The sequence below is a fragment of the Plectropomus leopardus genome, chromosome 14 (assembly GCF_026936395.1).
Source record: "Plectropomus leopardus strain MGB_pleo_1.0 chromosome 14, ASM2693639v1, whole genome shotgun sequence".
NCBI classification, from domain to species: domain Eukaryota; kingdom Metazoa; phylum Chordata; class Actinopteri; order Perciformes; family Serranidae; genus Plectropomus; species Plectropomus leopardus.
In genome coordinates, this window is record NC_142189.1 from 21094489 (window position 1) to 21114278 (window position 19790).

General features: G+C 40.5%; 2 protein-coding genes across 10 annotated transcripts in view; one reads left to right on the plus strand and one right to left on the minus strand.

Moving 5' to 3' along the window:
- The window catches only part of LOC121953328 (ryanodine receptor 3), a 138139-nt gene extending 128307 nt beyond the window's left edge, over positions 1 to 9832 (minus strand). For 7 of the 9 annotated variants that reach the window (XM_088087646.1, XM_088087645.1, XM_088087644.1 and 4 more), the window contains exon 1: positions 9307 to 9831. In XM_088087646.1, the coding sequence (XP_087943772.1) occupies positions 9307 to 9354 (48 nt within the window). In that variant the 5' untranslated portion in view covers positions 9355 to 9831. Of the gene's footprint in view, positions 1 to 9306 lie in introns of all 9 variants that reach the window. The other 2 variants (XM_088087647.1, XM_088087643.1) reach the window with 1 other exon arrangement.
- Positions 9833 to 13036: 3204 nt separating this feature from the next.
- LOC148187473 (uncharacterized) lies at positions 13037 to 16645 on the plus strand. The gene is made up of 3 exons (XM_088087873.1): positions 13037 to 13165; positions 14619 to 16213; positions 16311 to 16645. Exons 2-3 carry the CDS (start codon positions 14725 to 14727, stop codon positions 16316 to 16318), a joined length of 1497 nt encoding a protein of 498 aa, XP_087943999.1. The 5' UTR covers positions 13037 to 13165; positions 14619 to 14724; the 3' UTR covers positions 16319 to 16645.
- Positions 16646 to 19790: the final 3145 nt, after the last annotated feature.

The window sequence follows — 19790 nt, forward strand, 5'->3', positions numbered from 1 at the left end:
TCAACAGCAGCAGATTGCAGCAGTAAACACTCCTCTAAATGGCCTATTAGGGGCACAGTGGGGAGACAGCATTGGACATAATTACGGCAGACACCAGAACTGCTTTATGTGGGAGGAGAATGATCCACAAGCCCGGCCAGAAAATAGTGAGCGTTTTAATGATTTTTAGTCAGGGTAAAATGTTTGATACACTGACATTGTTACTGTGGTAACAGGGCTTTTGAAGGTGAGGAAATCCTAAAATGTTTAAGTTGAACAGCATTCGCTGTCAGTTAAGATGGTATGTTCTAAAGAAATTATATAATGATAATTCTCTGTTCAAAAAATACATGAAAATAACCTGAAATTTGTGAAAAAACAAATAAATAAATAAATTAAATTAAATTAAATTAAATTAAAAAAGACTGTGGGAAAGTGCGTAGAACATAATCATTTTGTTACAAAATTTTAAAAATTTAATTATCATCATTTTAAATATATTTTTTTCCTCAGCTTTTTTTCCCCTGTGCATTTATCCCTTACATTTTCTTGTTCCCTAGATATTTCTCTTGAGCATTTTCTTTTTCCCCCAGAATTTTTTTTACCTATAGTATTTTTAAAAAATATTTTCTAAATGGTGTACATTGCCTTTTTTCTATCTTTTTGAAACAAATGTGCTCAGGGTTCAAAGGTTTAAACACTATGTAAGGCGTCTGAAAGCAGCACAAGAAAAGTAATGTCACTTTTTATTCATTTTTGGGCGATGTCTTGTTAAGATGCTCATTGTCTCCCTCCCATTTTTTGGAAAAAATTTAGCCAATTTGCCAAGGGTCCAAAGGGTTAAGAAAGGTTTAATGTTTTGTAGTTTTTTATAATTTTACAAAACATCTGAAGAAATTGTTGATATTCCCAAAGGCCTCTTTTTTTCCTCAATAATTATGCCTTCACATTTCTTGCTCTATGTAACCTTTTCAAAAGCTTGCAAAACTGTTAGCCTTAAGGCTTTCAGATGCCCCTCCCTAGCAGCGCTGTTTGCACGACTTATCGTGTACACAACTTCCAAATGTCCTAACCACAAGTTGACAAGGTCCATTTGTAGGCAATAAAAGGCTGGAAGAAAAGGGAAAACAGTAAGCCTGCTTCTGTATTTAGGTAAAAAGAGGCCCACCTACCAACTTGTGTATTTTTAAATTTTTCTTTTTTGGGTGGGACTGATGCTAGCTATTTCCCATTGTTTCCAGTCTTTGTGCTAATCTACAACAGATTTAAGCGGTAGTTTAATCAGAGGATGCCATTACATCATACAGGTGAACCATATCTATTACTACACATTTCGACACTAAAACTAAAACAACAGCCAATGCAGTTCTAGGTTTTATGAATGCACCTGCACTTAACTGCTCGTAGACACTGATTTTATAACTGTGATTTATAAATTTGTGCAGAGCACACCATTACAAATTTGTGGAGGGCACATATTTTCTACAGCCAGTGACTAATGGATAGCCACAGCCTTTTGGAGTGCAGCATATTCAGAAATACAGCCTTGTATGTGTGAGCCAGCATTAACTGCCAAGAGGCAATGGCAAAGAGAGGCAGAGATGCAGAGATGGCCCTGCTAGTTATGGAGGAGGCAGCAGCTAACAACAAGCTAACAGTGGCTGCTGCTGGTGGAGCCTATGTGGCAAGCGCACACGTGGCCGTATGGTAATATTTGGGTTAAAATGAAAACAAGATGGCAAACAAACAACAACACCAAATCTCTGAATCACGCAGCGGCCGTGCTAATGTACCGCAGAATACATTCAGCGTAGATATTGCGCTCAACAAATGTTTCAAACTTTAATTTGGGTAATGTGACATTACACAGACCAAAACAACTCACTTACGTATCCTTTATTGTCCACAAAATGAGCAGCAATGTTTGAAAGTCACAGCAGTGGTGTGCAACAATGTTCTGTTTGCATGTTTTCTGTCAGTGGAGCTTGCAGGATTAATTACACTGCATTGTTGTTGGTGGCCAGCCGTGGATATCACGAGGTGGCTGAAGCACAAAAGAAGTTACCGAGAACCAAAAGGGCTATGACTCATCAACATCAGCGCTATTTGTAAAGATAAGGGAGAAAAATCATTTTGCCTGTGATTAAAGTGAACTGTGCCAGGGAAGGATTGGTCGGGGTACAATAGCTATTTTGTCTCTCTTGTGAATAACAATTAGCTTGTTCTACAGAAAAGGGAATCAAATAATTATTTATCTGAATGTGAAAAAACATTTAGCACATTTGAACAGACATGTTAATGCACTGAATGCCATTCTTTATCAAATGTAAACGTGTCATTTTTAAACTTTCGTGGAAGTTTGTAAAGTAGTGAAATTACATTAATTACAAATCAAATGTTTTGTTTTAAACTTAAACTTTATGATAACAGGCAGGCAGATATGAAGTGTTGATATCATTTACTTCAGTAAATCTGCTTATTGTTTCCATTCAGGGTCTAACTAGATATACACATTATAGTGTTGAGGCATGAACCCATTCACATCTTTCCCAAAAGTGGCTTGACACTAATCATCACTGATGCTTTGCAAAGTGGAGGTGTAATATTTTACTGGTTAATGTTTAATATCTTTTAATAATTAAACAATTTGGATGTGGCTACATGAGAAAACTTTAAGCACGTTGATGTGTGTAGAAGCACAATTTGTATGTGATGAAGTTCTCCCACATACTTAAGTGGAGAATTTAAAGGGACAGTTCACCCTAAAATAAAAAACGCATATTAGTCGAGCTATTTATTGATTTAGATTGCTTTGTGAGTTGCCGAGTGCAGAGATGTCTGCCTTTTCTTGAATATAATGGAACTAGATAGTACCCGGCTTGTGGTGCTCAACACACAGTTACATATTAGATACAGTTGGTGGATGCAGTTCAGTATAAAGAGAATAGTTCCAACATAAAACTGCTAACAACAAGGTCTGAGGGTTATCTTTAACCAAGTCATGATTTCTGATTTCTGTTAACTTTTTCCAATGTATTTTTTTGGCGCTTTGAGCACCACAAACTCTTGTTCAATTAAATTCAAAAGAAGGCAGAAATCTCCGGTATCTCCAACACTCAGCAACTCACAACAAATAATCTAGATTGATAAATTTCTCCATAAGTAAGAAGAAAAATAAGCATTTTTGATATTCAGATAGACCACCTCTGAGTTAAACTATCATTGGTTGCTTGTTTTGTTCGTAATTTGCACATTTATTTCCATACCAAAGAACTTTGTCTTGGGTCAAATAACTAATATACTCTATGCATGGATGTATTTTAGTCAGTACTGCCATATCAAAGCTTCTGTGGTTGCAGACACATAAATGGTCATTATGTTGGAGGTCTACAACCAAAAAGAAAAGAACAAAAGGGTCTTCTTTGCAAGGAAGCTTCCTACACTGCCTTATTAAATATTCATGCCCTGGAACGCCAGATCAATCAGGCCTGCTTACTGCATGCCACTGACATTACTGAGGAAATTTCTTCATTTGGTGGCACGATCAATAGCTCATTACAGCAGCTTTACACTGGGTTGTCTCTGGGCAGGCCTGCTGGCTTAATTCCCTCTACATCACAGGCCTATCTTATCTGTCCATCTTCATCACGCAACACAGAGAAACAGCCTGCTGCTGAACAACACTTCCACATTGAACCTTACACCAACTTACTTTTCTGCAAGTTGAGTTTTTTGAATGAGTCTCAGGTGATTTAAATGGGAGATATGAGGGAAATCAATACTGCAGTAAGGATATGGAAGTATATATGTGTGCATTGCAGAAAAAGACTGCATTTGATCAATACCATGCCTTATACATGATATAATGTTGCATTCTGAGAATATATAAAGGCAGCTTATCTATGAAAAGAACCACTATAAATCAATTCCATTCCACACTTGCTCACAAATGAATATATTATATAGCAATAAGGAAAGTATTTCCATGCAGCATCATTTTTCTGCATCTCAGAAAACACACAACAGCTGCTAAAGACATATGGCAAAAATACCAGGCAAGACGGCATTCCCTGCGACAATTTGCATGAAAGGAGGATATTTTCTCGGTTTCATGAAATCTCTTCTTTACAAAGTTATTTCGGAATGAATCTCTGCACTCAAATCTGCACCATTATGCTCAAAAAGCCTTTCGCTTGCTAATGAAACTGAGCTATTACTTTTTTTAATTCAACCATGAAATGACAGCAGACCTCATCATAATAACATTAAAGCTCCCCTCCTTAGTGTCAAGTAGAATGCGATGATGTGCTGAACTGAATTCCCATCAGTGGGAATAATTTCATGGTGATCTCTAGTAATTATACATGGGGCAAGTGACAGAGTAACAGGAGGAGCCAAATATGAAGCAAGTCGGGCGTACTTGTAGCTCTAAAATCAGCGAGTGTCAGCATAGATGTAGGACACATGGGAAAACTGAATACTTTTTTCAGTGGGAGGAGGAAGGTCAGGCAATAACCTTGGAAATTTGTGCCTAACTTAAGATACTTCTGTACAGTTTTATTGTAAGAACAGTGTATCTCTCACTGCACTCTGCAGATCAAGGGCACCTTTGGATGTCTATGGGTCAGCATGGAGTCATTAGACAAAGCCTCCACCCTCAAAGGATTTCTCACATCACCATGTCAAACTGGGGGCAACATCCTCCACAAAAATATACAGCACAGAACACACATAGTAGCAAACCAATATCATGCAAAGCCACGATATATCACAAAGTGAAGAGCAAAACAGAGCAACAGCAACAAAAGAACAAGGAAGTGACACCCAACAGGGAATTCACACAGACATAAGTGTGTAAGGAAGCAAAAAGCTCTGGCACTGATGTCAGGGGCACCTTGCATTGCCAAAATTAACACTTTACTGCTTTACGGTCTTATTTTTTTTCCGCTGATGTGGTTAATGTTTCGGTCTGCCAGTTTGGCTCCATGCATTACTTCTGTTTTGCCACATCGACAGTTGTCGCCTGGATGCAAAGTGAGACCGGTGCCTTCACATAAACAAGCCAAGTGCTGCCACAGTGCATTAGTCACAGCCCTAGTCTGGCCTTTTCAAAGTTGCTACTCCCACTCGAACTGCTAATAGATCACCAGATTCTGATATTCGCCTGGCAGGGATTCTCGCAACGGAGAGGCTAAGCGCGTGTGCCTGTGCATTGATGGTCTCACCCCGTGCTGTGCCATGTTTTTAATGATAGTAATACACCAGACTTCTAGCTTTTAAGAGTTCCCAAAAATGCTTTCCATTCTTTTGGATAACAAACAAACAAGTATTTAAGTCTAAGCAAAAAATTAACCCTTTAACACCTGGATCGACATCTTGTGCTGGGTTTAGTCGCCTTTTACAAGCATTTAAGCCTCTTGAACCTGAGAAAATTCGTTTGATTTCTTTTGAAAACAGGGGGGCAATGAGCAACTTCACACGAAATGTCTCATAAACTGAAAAAAAAAAAAAAAAAACTGCAAGTAACTGGAAAAATTTATATTTATTTTAATGTCTAATAGGCAGGTGGTAGGAGTGGAGTGAGTCACAGCACCAATGGTCTTGGAGGACAGATAGATATGAGTATCATCGGCATAATAGTGAAACTGGAGGCCACAGCGGAGAAAGATCTGTCCAAGTAGTAGCATGTATAGGATGAAAAGAAGGGGGCCAAGCACAGAACCCTGGGGAAGACCGCAGGTAACAGAAACTATGGTCAATTTGCAGTTGTTGATTAGGATAAATAGATGCTTGTTGGAGAGTTGGACTGAAACCAGGACAGGGCAGTGCCATTTATACCAAGGATGGATTTGAATCATGTAAATGATGAGCATGAAATGGTTAATGGTGTTAAAAGCAGCACTGAGGTCAAGAAGGATAAGGATGCTGATAAAACCAGAATCCAAGGGTAAGAATAAGTAATTTACAACTTGGGTCAGACTCATCTCAGATTTGAGCAGAAACCAAACTGAAGAAGCTCTTAGAGGTCATTGCAGTCAAGATGGGATTTGGACTCTCTCCAGTTTGACAGGATGGGCAGGTTCAAAATGAGCCCTGTAGTTACTGGGGGATTAGAGTCAGGTGTAGGTTTTTTGAGTTTGTGGGATTTATTAATAAGTGACCATCTGTCAGAATAGTTATACAAGTTTAAACACACATAAAAAGTAGAGTGAGACAAAACCTAAAGTTTTTTAGGATACCCTCCTCTTCTTCTCCTCTCTGTCTGCTCTAATGACACAACGCACAGTAGGCAAGCAATTCATTTAAAAAACTCCTCTCACATAATGAGCAGCCTGAGCTATGTAACCATAAGCTGATATTTTATTCACTATAGTGCTTATAATGAAACCAGTGCTGCTAGAGTTTGCGCATCTGAGGACATATCCAATTTCCAAAAAGGACGGATAAAGTTCCTGTAGCATATTCAGCCTTATTAAAGTGTCGGCGTGGCCCCTTTGCCCCCTCCGACATTAAACAGTAGTTTGGGGGAAGCTTTGCTCTGACTCTCCTGGCTCACAATCAGCACTGTTCCTCTTCCTGTAACATCAAATTACCCATGGCTGAGATCCCCTCGCTTTTTCCCTCTCCTCCTTTCCTCCCACTGAGTTGGCTTTATAGGCAGCAGTCCGGCAGGGGTAATTTCTGCTACCACTCCAGGGAAATTACTTTGTGCTGTTGGAGAAAAGGCAGTTTGTGAACTGCTTTATCAAGCTCCTTGACTCCAATAACAAGTAACATTTGGATGCCGGCAAGAAATGTACAGCCACTACATATCCTCACAGACTGTCCGCCACTTAGCGCCACTGATGTAAAAGCAACTTTGGAACAAGTGCGTGTGTGCATGTATGTTTTTGAACAAGCATATGTGCATCCAACTGAGCATTTGCTTCTGCATGACTGGGCTTAGTCATTCATGTAGTGTGTACAAATGTATGTCTGTATGTGTGTGCATGCACATACTCGTGTGTGTATCTGTTCTGTTCCTCTACACTGAGCAGTTCAGCTGTGCCTTGCTGGGACTGATGAATAATTTCTGCACTGTGCTCTGCTGTGGCACGTCTGGTGCAGCCTGACTGCACCACACAGCTACAGCTCCGCATTTGCATTCAACACACACGCGCGCACACACACACACACACACACACACACACGCTTTTACACTCATGAACACCAAGCTTGCTCACTGCGCCCCCATCCCAACACCATCCAGCCTGTCAGCTGCTTCCCTGTGTGGAGGGATGCAACAAGCTGCTGCTAAGCCCTTTTTTTTTTAAAGCAACAGCCGTTTCCTTTAGTCAATGACATCCCAATTATTTTCCCTGGGTTACATCTATGGAAAAATGCTCCCTGTGAATCCAGCAAATGGGACCAAAAACAGCCAAGCGAGCAGAAACAATTAAATCCACAAGTCTCATGACGCTTGTTTAAAATAAGTCCTGATTGTGGATTGGTTTGGCATTTAAGTTCAGGCCCACAAAAAAGGAGAAGTGCAGCTGAAATGTCAGCTCTTTTTTGGAGTGGCAGCCATGCTGATGTGGTGACCTCTATGTGCTGTGGTTAAAAGGTTGGGGGGGCTGCGGGACAAATTAGGAGGAGGTAGCTGCTTTTTCTCAGTGAAAGGAAAAGACGTTTTAAAGATCACTGCCATTCTTGTGTGTGTAGGTACACATTTCAGTGCCAAAACAACAGGAATCAATCACTTGCTGTATCTGATACTTAAATGTTAGTGTTATGCAGCTGAATTGTGTATGCTTACATCTATGTTGGCACACTGACACTGTTATTAATTAAGTGAAATACAGTTGATTACTAGGAGTCTATCTATCCTGGAAGAAGGACCCCTCCTCAGTTGCTCTTTCTGAGGTTTCTACCAAGGGAAATGTTTTACCTTATCCGCTGTAAAGGTCCAAGGACAGAGGTATGTCATATTTTGTAAATTACTATTTGTACAGCCATTTAGGGCATGCTTTGTGATTAAGATACAATGATCTTTAACTTGATTCATCTGTAAAGCATTTAGGGTTGCCTTTGGGTATGAAGTGTGCCATATAAATACATTTTCTTTGCCTTGCCTTTTTGCCAAAGAGATTACCAACAGGCATAGCCTTGTAAAATGTGTTTTAAAACTTGGACACTAATGGCAAAGTTCCAACAAAAAAAAAAGAAAATGAGCGGTTTACATTAAAAAAAAAGAACATCCCAATTTTGTTTACCTCAAAGTAGCTACAGCAGGTTGTGCATCTATGAGCAGCTTAATAAAGGGAAACCACAAGCAGCAGTAACAGTGATATGTGCAACCAAACACCTCCTACTGTCTCGGGGTCTTTCTGGAAGACCTCCAGCACTCTGCTCTTTCATCTGTCCCAGACGAGTGTGTATTTTCAGACATGATATGCCTCTCAATGCATTTTACCATAAATGAGCAGATCGTGCCATCATCTATCTTTGTCAACAGTGGAAACCTTTCCTCTCTGTACCAACACTGCTGGGCATTTCCAATCTTAAACGCCCATTTTCTGCTTAAGAAATGCATTTTTAATAATATTTTCACTGTGTAGTTAAGCCAAGAAGAGCAAATTGAGCCTCTTTGATACTAAACAATGGGTTTTTTTTGAGAATATAATAGAGTCTGTCCACACCGGCTTTATGTCCAACAAGTAAGACAGCATTAGTAACCTTGCAACAGTGCACCAACACTGTATTTATGACAAAATGTTGTCCTCATTTCATTTGCATAGACCTTTGCTGCTGCACAGGAACCCTGGGGTGACTGTCTGGACAGGCAGCCTACACTGCCAGGCTTTGAATACATCATAATATAGTATGCACACTGGTTCAGAAGTCCATTTTTCAATCAGCAAGATTTAAATGATACAAGAACAAGCTTATAAAAATGTGAGTTATTTTAAGACTAAGTTAAATCACAGTGTTGGTGCTGTCAACCTGTCAAATTGTAGACAATTACGACTATGGTGAGACAAGGTGTATATATAAGTTTGACATGGGACATTAGTGCTGTCAACTTCTGGAGACAGAGACTGCAGAAAAGACAATAGCTGTCAGTGAGCGATGCGCAAAACAATAGAGCACTATCACCGCCTCTAACATCTGCAAGAAGGCAGAGGGTTATCTTAGGCTATAGGGTACTATAACATCTGGGAGGAAAGCCAAGTGACAGGCAATCGACAGTAATAATCCCACACGCAAGGTACCATGAAAAAGAGCACCACATATTTCCACAGTCACCAGAGCGGCGCTTCAAGCACAAGCGGTAGGAAATGTACTTACAGTTCTGAGGAACTGGATCTCATCCTCTCCTTCTCCACCTTCAGCCATGGCTGCAAAGGAGCCTGTTCAGACTCGGGAAGCCTCCGCTGGCTCCTCTCTCCTATCGATATTAGCATATATAGCTAATCCACGGCCATACAGCGGGGACGACTACCGCAGCATGTGTCACTCAAACCCCTGTGCTCAAGCCCCTGTGCTCAAGCCCCGCTCACCGCCCGGAGGAGGAGTGTGTGTGTGTCAGCAGCAGCATCGGTGGGCTGGAGCAACTGGGGACGGTGTGGCGGGGAAACAGGGAGAAGCCAAGTCGTGTAGCCGAGATACAGCAGCGGGGTCTTTATCTTCGACGTCACCGGCAGACCTTATTAATACAAGCGAGAAAGCGCGAATATTCAAACATAACAGCGTTAAATGCGGTGAAATAATCACTAACTAACAGGTATCTTGTCGTTTTGTTTGTTTGTTTTTTGTTTTCCCGCCCTACCTCCTAGCTGCAGATTCACCGAAAACATGCTAATGTGGGAAAAGGAAATCGACAGTATGCATGAAATTCATAGCAGCTGCTGTTTGCAGTGCGGGTCCAGATCAGCACCATGGTCAGCAACACACACACACACACACACACACACACACACACACACACACACACACACACACACACACACACACACACACACACACACACGCCTCTACTGTGTGGAAACAAAGCGGCTATGCTATACAGTCCAAGTATAGCTATATTGTGTTCAGCTTAGCATTAGCGTCCACATATTTCTAACCAAAATGTATTGCCAGTGTTGAAGTTAAAATAGTAGACGCAAAGGGCGAACATCCTCTAATATCAACACAATACCACCATCTCTTCAATTACAAATGACATTTATTTTACCCTTAAACAGTGGTTCCCAACTGGTGGGTCCTGGTCCAAAAGTGGGTCCCGCGTCCATTCTGAATGGTCCGCGGGTGACTCGTGAATGAGTCAACTTTGTAGAAACCACACTTTATTTTGAAGTACAGACCAAACGACTTTGTTAAGGGCATTTTTTAGGCTATAACCTGTTTTTTTTCCTAGTAGAGGTACCATTTTATTGCCCTGCTCTTGGTATTAGTTGACCTGTTAACATGTAGTGCCTCTGCGAAGCAATAATATCCACTTTTTTCATTGCAGTACTTCTCATTTACAAATTTAGTAAAAAAAAAAAAATTAAGTAATAATAATAAATAAAATAACCTTATTCTTGCATTGTATTTATTCAATTGTGTTCTAAGTCAATGTGTTGTTTACATTTTGTAAAATAAATTGAACATGTGGTATCTTAGGTATGGACCTTGAACTCATGACTAAGAAGAAATCTTGACCCCGTAGCCAGACCAGTTGGGAACCACTGCCCTGAAACATGATCTGCACAGTATTTTAAGCTTTGATGCAGCTATTTTTTATTTTTGTTACTTAGAGACTAAATTTTATTTACAAGAGCAGGAGGTGACTGGTGGCTTTTTTTAATAGCATGACCCTCCCTGGAGCTACAAATACATTTCCTATAAAATAAAACATAAATGTAAGTATTTGTAAACAGTCTCCCTTTTGAAGAAAACTAAAATGAAGATCAGATTCTCCGTCCCATTGCATCTCTTTTTAATTATTGTAAAGGCCTATGAGAAAATGTAGACTATATGATAAATGTCAATTTTCATAGCATGGTATACTATGACACCAGTATAACGCTCCATCCCTAAAAACAACAATTTAAAAATGAATGAATGGCCCTATCCTAAGCCAAATCAAAAAACATAGCCTCCCCCATTCCCCCCAAAAAACTATCTGAAGTGCCTCCCCATTTTGCAACCCACTCCCCTCTCATAAATAATGAACAGTCCCTTACCACTGCTGAAATGGAAAAAGCAGACTGATAGGGCAAACATCCTACAATATTAAAACAAATCTATATTTTACAATTACATTTCTTCTATCCTAAAAAAATAATATGCACTTTTTAATATGATGTAGCTTTTTTTATTTATATATCCACGACATTAAGCAAGAAAATCTGAACAAGGCGATGATAGTTGAGTTACAGTTTCCTTTCATTTCATGAATAAAGCCTAAGAAGCTGAAGGACATATCCTATCCTGCTTAACTGCCATTTAATTGCACATGTGTTAAACTATTTAAAACATTATGATTGGATGAATAGTAGCTATTAAATTATTTAACATTAAATGAGATTAAAGTCAATGAAATATTCATGAATGCAATGCAAGTTCGTTTTTTCCCATGTGGAGTGAATACAGTGACAGCAGTGATCAGTCTGGTCTTTGGTTACTCACTGCTGAATCAAAGTTTACCCTCAGCAGAGCCATAATGAAGTGATCCCATCTCTACAGCTGATTTATAAAAACACATACCGGTAAATTCCCTCATTATAATGCGATGCTGCCCTCTAGTGCAATGACTGTGACAAAACACCTGTACTCTTAATCGTGAGGTTTTCCTTCCTTCACGTATCCTGTTTTTTTTTAAGCACTTGATCCTTCTCCTCTTTACTCATACGCACTTATTTTCAATTAGTTTATTCTTCCCGCCTTTATGGTATTAACTTCTCTTCCTCACTTCTTACCAGCAGTTGGCTGTTAGCAGCATTTTTAAACAACCAGGCTAATTATGACATTTGTGTGATATTCACCTCCAAGTATTTCAGTCAACTTATGTAAGTATCACCTTACTCTCTTGGTTGGAGGCGCTCTCTAGTCCTTGTGGCCTGTGGGCAATAAGCAGACTACAGTTTCTCTTTAAATATTCTTCAGTTTACACCCTCGACTCTACTTTTCACATGTTGTTACACTCACACCTGTCCCCCGCAAAACAATGACAAGTAGGAACTAAATTTACTGTTTGGCTAAGCAGAGACACGAAATGACAACTTAAATGTTACACATGCAAATATATATATATATATATATATATATATATATATATATATATATATATATATATATATATATATATATATATATATATATGTATATATATGTATATATATATACATACTACTGTATGCAATAGTAACATTTAATTCTGAAAATCCAAATTAACGAAGTGGAAATATTCCTCCTAACGAACACACACACACACACACACACACACACACACACACACACACACGCACACACACATATAGTTGTGGAATTAATCGACATATGCATGTACATATGTGTAGATGTATGACTATATTTTTTCTTAAACTGCCTCCCCTTTTATCTTATTCGGTCTGTAATCTCAGTTACTGTGACTACCACATTATGAAAATAGGGGTAAATAACATAAAATGCTATTTACGAAAATACAAAGTGAAAACTGAACTGGACGGAAAACATAACATCCTTGGCAGAGATGAGTATAACTGAAGAGACTGCTGTTATAAATTGTAACAGCTGAGCGGTATAACAGTGACCACTAGGTGTCTCTGTGTCGTAAGAAATGGCACCACCTCGGGCCTTCAGAGAGCAGGTACTTTCATACACTTATCTCTCCACCAATGCGAACAAAATGCTAATATTAGCCTGAAAACTGCTACGGCTGGTGGATTAAATTAATGCTAGCAAAACTTCACTTCCGCTCTACTCGATGCACAAACTGAAATCGATCACATGGCCTACCTGCAAACTGCAGCTGCACTGACTCAAAATGTGGGAAGTGATAAACACAGAGGAGCCAATCAGATAGCCTTGAGCCGGCGCTGAGTTTATCTATTGGACTAAACTCCTGTCAATCACGACAGACAAACCCTGAGAAGCAGCGGTGAGCAGTGGCTGGCTGCAGTACAAGAGATGTGAAGAAATATTTGCCATGCCGCTGAATCCGGTAAGTAACTGTTTATATTTGACAAAGTGCTCCTGTGCTTTCACCCGCTGCAGGTGCACTTGATTATGACGCACTTTCATCTTCTAATTGAATGCATGACATTGAAGTGACGCTGGCATGATGCTAAATGCGGAGTTTTGTGCATTAAATTTTAATTCACAGTAAATATGACAGGATATATCTAGATTTTAGTAGCAGTGGCCAGCAGTAAACCCCGCGGGAAAGTGTTAATAAGCTGCCATTTTATCACTGACAACTGCACTCGGGTTTATTGCAAGGTGACAGTAACCCACGGGATTATGTTATGATGTAAACAGTTCAGAGAGGTTGCCAAATGTTGAGGACATCCACTGAAGCACATGTTAAAATGTGTGCCTGTTTTGCCTGTAAACGTCTCAAACGGCAGCCATAGCATTGGCCTCTCTGCGTGTGTCGTCACCTTGTTTGACACTCTCAGGTTTTATGCGGCAGCAGCTGTGAAATGTTGATGAAATGCGGCTTGTTTCATGTACTCATATAACAATGCCGAAGGGAAGGAAGAAGATAAAGTAGGGTTAGGAAGGTATAATGGAGTCTTTGTCTAGTTTAATCAGCGCAGGGCTGGATTTTATTTCGTTTTTTAATTAGCAAATTGGTTTAATAGTGAAATATGGAGGGCCTATTGTTGGGAAAGGGGCAGTTTGTGTTGTTGGGCTTCAAAACAAGCTCTGCATTAGCATCCAAAAAGCCTGTAGAGTTTTTAAGTGTGAGAGAATATGTTAAATATGTTATGATTATACTTTATTTTAAGCTTAAACTCATGCATGTGTATGTTAGCCCTTTAAAACCAGAGCAGACTGGCTTTATTTCTTTCAAATACATACACGCACATATACAAACACACACACACACACACACACACACACACACACATTATTTAATTGAGTAGAAGTTTTTAAAAAGATGGGAAGATTGCAATGAGCAACAAAACAAGAAATTACTTAAAAATTAGCAAGACATTAGTAAAAAGTACAAGACAATCACCTGATAGATTTTTTTTTAAATGGAAAAAGAAAGAGAAATTAAAAACAAACAAATAAGGAAATGACCTTGAAAAAATGGCTTAAAAATGTGTAATCATTCTGTACGATAATTTAGATATTTAATTATGGTAATTATGAATATAGATATATACATACATTTTTCCCTAGCTTTTTAAAATAATTGAAAATATCTACCAATGTCTTGCAATTTGTTAAATATTTCTTACAAAGTTGCTCATTGTCTTTTTTTTCAATGTTGCACCAATTTGCCCATGGTTCAGAGGTTTCCATACTTGTGAACGACATCTTAAAACAGCACAAGAAAAGTGATGTCATTCCATGTTTCAAAGGGTTAAAGTCACTAGCAGGATTAACATGTTATTGGACATAGATTGTAGATTTACAGCTGTGTGCTTCTTTCTCTCTGACAGTATCTGGACAAGCCAGGTGATGAATAGTCCAAGATCCTCCTCCTCAGTCCGAGTCCAGTCACTCCGTCTGGGTGCCGACCACTTCCAGAGCGCTTGAGTGATTAACATGGCACCCATCATGGAGGGCACACACACCGTGTTGCTCCTCTATGCACCCATCCGTGAGCTAAGCAACATCAGCCTGTATTTCCCCAAGAGGCGGGCCCCGAGCTTCAAGTACAAGAGCCGCGCCCCTCATTCAGAAAGGGCCGGTAATGACCATGACCGGGGAAAGGAGGATCTCGCAACCTCCGAACAAAGAGGCCAGTCTTCATGCTCCTCGGGCGAACTCCTCATCTCCCAGCAGGCAACAAAGGAGGCAGTTGCAGAGCTCTGCTGGCTGGCGGCGGAGCACCACCAGTTGCTGGCGGATTTCTTATCACTGTGCAGGGATTGTGCGGTCAAAGTCAGGATGGGAAACCAGGATGGGAAACTCCAGGAGTACATGGAAGGACAGGAAGTTCACCTGGGAGGTCAGATTCTCAGCAGCAGCAACAACATTTCTCTCAATGTTTCTCCAGAGCAGAAGACATCCAAGAGCAAAAAGGTGAAGAAGTTAGATAACAAGAAGCTTGACAGCGCAGAGGAGTTCCTGCACAGTAAGATGAAGGAGAAAGTTGCAAGTGGAACATCATCTGGTCAGCTTCCTGCTCACAACACTGCTTCAGTAACGCAGCAGATTCCAGGTACCCCCACCTCGGGTCATGTCACTGACAGCTCAGTCACCGGCTCTTACGTCAGCGCAGTCAGTAATCCAATCTTGCCTATGGAGGAACCCTTCCAGATCTCTCGTGAAGGTTGGGACTTCATGGAGGACAACCGGACATTTGACCCTGACATAGATTTCTGCAATGACTTCTCAGAGTATGACGGCGAGCTGGGGTACGAATCGTCGTTCTGCAACCTAATGGAGGGCCTGACTCGGCGGGAAAGCGGTAGCAACCTTCGTCCAATGAAGAGGTCCGATTCTTTGGGTGAGATGTCTGAGACTGCATCGACAGGGGTCAGGGTGGTGGCCAAGGTGCAGGATGTGGAAGGGAAAGTGCAACATGTCAGCCATACAAGCCCAGGGCTACATCCAGGGACTAGCAGCTGCCAGCAGCAGTACGGAGAGTGGCGAGGACCAAACCTGCTGGGGGGTAATAAAGAAAAGACAGGTAACAAGCTATCAGAGGGACTACGTTTGCCTCTATCCCACACCAACGAACCTCAACCCCCAACCAAATCCCACACAAAGAGCCCCTCTTCCCCATCCCTCGCTGGCGTCTTCAACACATCCTTTCCCGCCTCCAACAGTCTCCAGAGCATGTCCCCAGTCCTGTCCCCTCTGTCCTCCAAGCAGGTGAGCCCGCAGCTCAACCATCGCATTGTTCTGCTCTCAGATAAGGACGTGGACCATGAACGAGACAGCTCGAGCAACACTGATGAGCCCAAAATCTTCACTGAGGTCATCGACAAGAACGGCAACAGGCGCACCGTCACCCGTCTGGATCTGAATCTCAGCAGACGGCCCAGCAGCTCCAAGTGGAACTCCTCCAGCAACTCTACAACAACAGGTGAGCCGTTAGAAATCTCCTACTTTGAACACACTGATTCATGTTCAAACTCTCTACCTTTGTGTAAATGTTGACACAAGAGCTTTTATCATCTCAGTAGGTTGAAGCGTTTGTCAGAATGTGCCCTTCATCTGGCATTGCTGCTGCTGCATTTCAAAGAATAGAAGAAGAAAAGGATGCCCTAAGAGGTGTGTGTGTGTGTGTGTGTGTGTGTGTGTGTGTGTGTGTGTGTGTGTGTGTAAAAGAGAGGTTGTTATTGTAATGCTCCAACAATTACTCGGCAGCATTTTAACTGACAAACATTTTCAGCGAGAGTTTTACTTTGTCCCTCAGTCATTATCCAATAAACTAGCTAGACTAACAAATTAGCTCCTTTCCAAAATGTCTCTGTTGTTAGTTTCTTGTCTCGGCTTAAATGTGTGACCACAAATTAAAAACTACCCAGCAGAGCTGAACAAGGGGCAAGCAGGGCCTGTGAATACTTTCGTTGATGATCCATTTTAACCCTCGCAGTACCGCTGGAGAGGCTGAGATTAGTGGGAGTGTCCCAGATCAAAGGCTCAAAGTTGACACGGGGTTCGACCTGACCGGGGTTCTCGTGAGCGCGTTGTGAACTGAAGCATTGCCAATTTGGATTTTGAGGGATCTGCCATCCCTCCCCTAAATCCACATCCTCTCCAGTTCACAGGAAACTGACAAAGGATCAGGGACCCAGTGGGCACAAGGGTTACACTAAGAGGGATTAGAGTTTCCCTATTTTCAGCATTTTTTTCCTCTTTCCATAAAATGTACAAATCTTATCTTATGCTTGGTTTAAACAGTTTTATATACTCACAACTTATATAATCTTCGCAAGTGTCACTTTTTTCCTAGTGACCATCAGTCACTCCAGCTATTTTTTTTCTCTTTACAATGGCTAGTCTCTAGAGCGTGACTGATTCTGGATTTTTGGGGCAGATGCAGAAACTGATATTGGGCAAAAAATTTTGATATTGACATATTGGTCGATCTTCTGTGTGTGTGTGTGTGTGTGTGTGTGTGTGTGTGTGTGTGTGTGTGTGCAATTGTGCAATTCAATTATCCCTCAGATATTGTTATCTGAAGATATGCAATGAAGGCATTTTGTATTTATTTTATATTTTATAGTTTAACAACAAACTTTAAATTACTCTAGGTTTCTGCATTATGTTCAGTTAAAAATAAAATTTTCATATCATGTATACTGGACAACATAGAAGCAGATACTGATATATCTGTAAAGGGCCAATATCAGCTGATAATATCGGCTGATTGATGCATTGGTCGGGCTCTTCTAGCAGAATGGGCTTTTTCAGATGGAGACTTAAAGAGACAGGTGCTAAAAGAGGTAAATGCAGGTATATATAAACAGACAGTATGTGAAAAATAATGTTTTTAACATTAAAGCATGTACATAAGTTCAAGTAAAACCTTAAATACAATTGTGAACCCTAAAAATGAGCATAATATGGGACTTTTAAAGGTCTGGAATGACTCCAAACTGCACAATACAAGCTGTTGGTCTGATGCTTGGAAGGAGGCTGTAGGGTTGTTGCATTAGCTACTTCTGTAATGTGGTTAATCATGCCTCTCAGTCAGAGTGGCACAAGCTTTGCTTTGCAGCAGCAAACAGATGGCTTTCCATTGATTATGTAATTTACTAATAGACCGTGGATAATGGTCGTACATTATTATGTCAGCGTAGACAGTTTGACCCCTAATTCAAGAGCTATGCTGCATTTTTAGGGAAGCTCCAAAGCATTTGAGCTGTTACATCACAGACCAGCAAAAGCTCAAAAGATACAGCCAGCGATGCTTAGCTCAGCAACAGCCGGAGGGAGGAGGAGAGCTGAGCTTTGCAAAGCTAAGCTAACTGGTGGACAGGGCTTTACTCGTGTGGAGATTGTTTTAATCAGTTCCCACTGAAATGACACTGTCCCTTTGTGTCCTCACTGTGGCATTTACACACAGGTTCAACCGTTAACATTTATGCACTCACACACATAACCCACATTGTCTGGCATCACACCACACCCCTTTTTTTAAAAATTAAATTCAACATTCATGCAAATGTCAGATATAACGTTATGAGCACTGTTTTTTAATTTCCTGAACTCGGGCCCGGGCAAATATCCTGAATCCATGTCAGATGTAACTGCATGATACTATAACCCGTGAGCTATATGTGCGGAACAAGATACTCTTACATTGTTGCTTAAATCATGCTAACCAAATGCTTCATGCTGCACAGTCCTCACACAGAAGCCTTAAACCTTTTATTTTAAAAAAGATCACCCTGTCTATTTTGCTGCATCTCAGCTGTTTACCAGCTCGCCATGTGTTGCTTGATAATTGAATACACTTCAGATGTTAACACAGATAAACGAACATCACAGGGTCCAGCCAACAGCGCTAAGTGGGTCAGCGTGAAGGCCGTCCCTTCATGGTTTGCAAAGGTCCAACTAATTATGACCGGGGCTCTTTAATCTGTGCTCTCTTATTGAAGCTCAGTGCTTATTAATGAGTGTGATTATGCAGACTGGAATGGCAATTTAAAAGTAATAAATTCTCTTGTTTGCTTCATGTGCTAATGCTCTAGCACTGTAGTCTATTGGACACAATACCATATGCACTTGCTAAAAGTGTGCATGTTGTTGTTTTATGTGTGTTTGCACAAGGTATGTCTGTCACCCTCTTTCTGAGACACTTTTTGTCCAGTCCAGTCCAGTCTGCTCTGATTGGGCAGTGCTATCTTCTGTATCATGGCATCTCTGCATCTTCTTTGCAGGTGTGGGATAACTGCAACAGGAAATAGTGAATCTTTTTAGCATTAAAAATGCCAGGTAAAAGCATGTTTCTATGATGTAAGCATGTAGCTACATGGAGCAGTGTACTTGCAGACAGAGAATGATAAAAATCACCCAAAAAGCGTCTATATGCAACTGGACATCTCCTAGCTGGAATATATCCAGAAATTAGAAAGATGTTTACAGCATTGGCATTGGCAGGTTTACATGGTTCACTGACTTGACCTGCATTGCTAAATGGAGCTACTAGCATGTAGCTCCATTTAGCAATGCAGGCTATGTACGGTAAATACTTGCAGTAACGTGCCTGGAGCAGATGACCATTTGAAGAAATCCGACTCACTATGCAATCACTATGCAATCATACTGTAGCCAGAATGAAAAAAAATCTTTGAAACAGAGTATTCAGAGCAGTCTGAAGCCATTGCTACACATGTTTACCTCATGATTTTAAACTTTGGCCACATTTAATGTGATCATTCTTCATTGTAACGCTATATATAAGACACAAAACACAGAAAAGCATAACAGGTCCCCTTTAAAACCTGCAGTGGTAGTCTGGGGGCAGCAGGAACAGGCTACAATTACACTGAGTGCATTTACATGGATACGAATATCCAGTTTATGATAGGGTTTTTGGTGTATCCTGTATATGTGGTTGAGCATGTAAATGCCATATTCTGTTTATGAGAACACTGAATATGCTAACTGAAGTACTGTGAAAGAAACGCTCAATAAAATATACGCTCAAT

Excerpts from the sequence above, each read along its gene's own strand:
- LOC148187473 (XM_088087873.1), top strand. The coding sequence starts at position 14,725 with ATGGCACCCATCATGGAGGGCACACACACCGTGTTGCTCCTCTATGCA.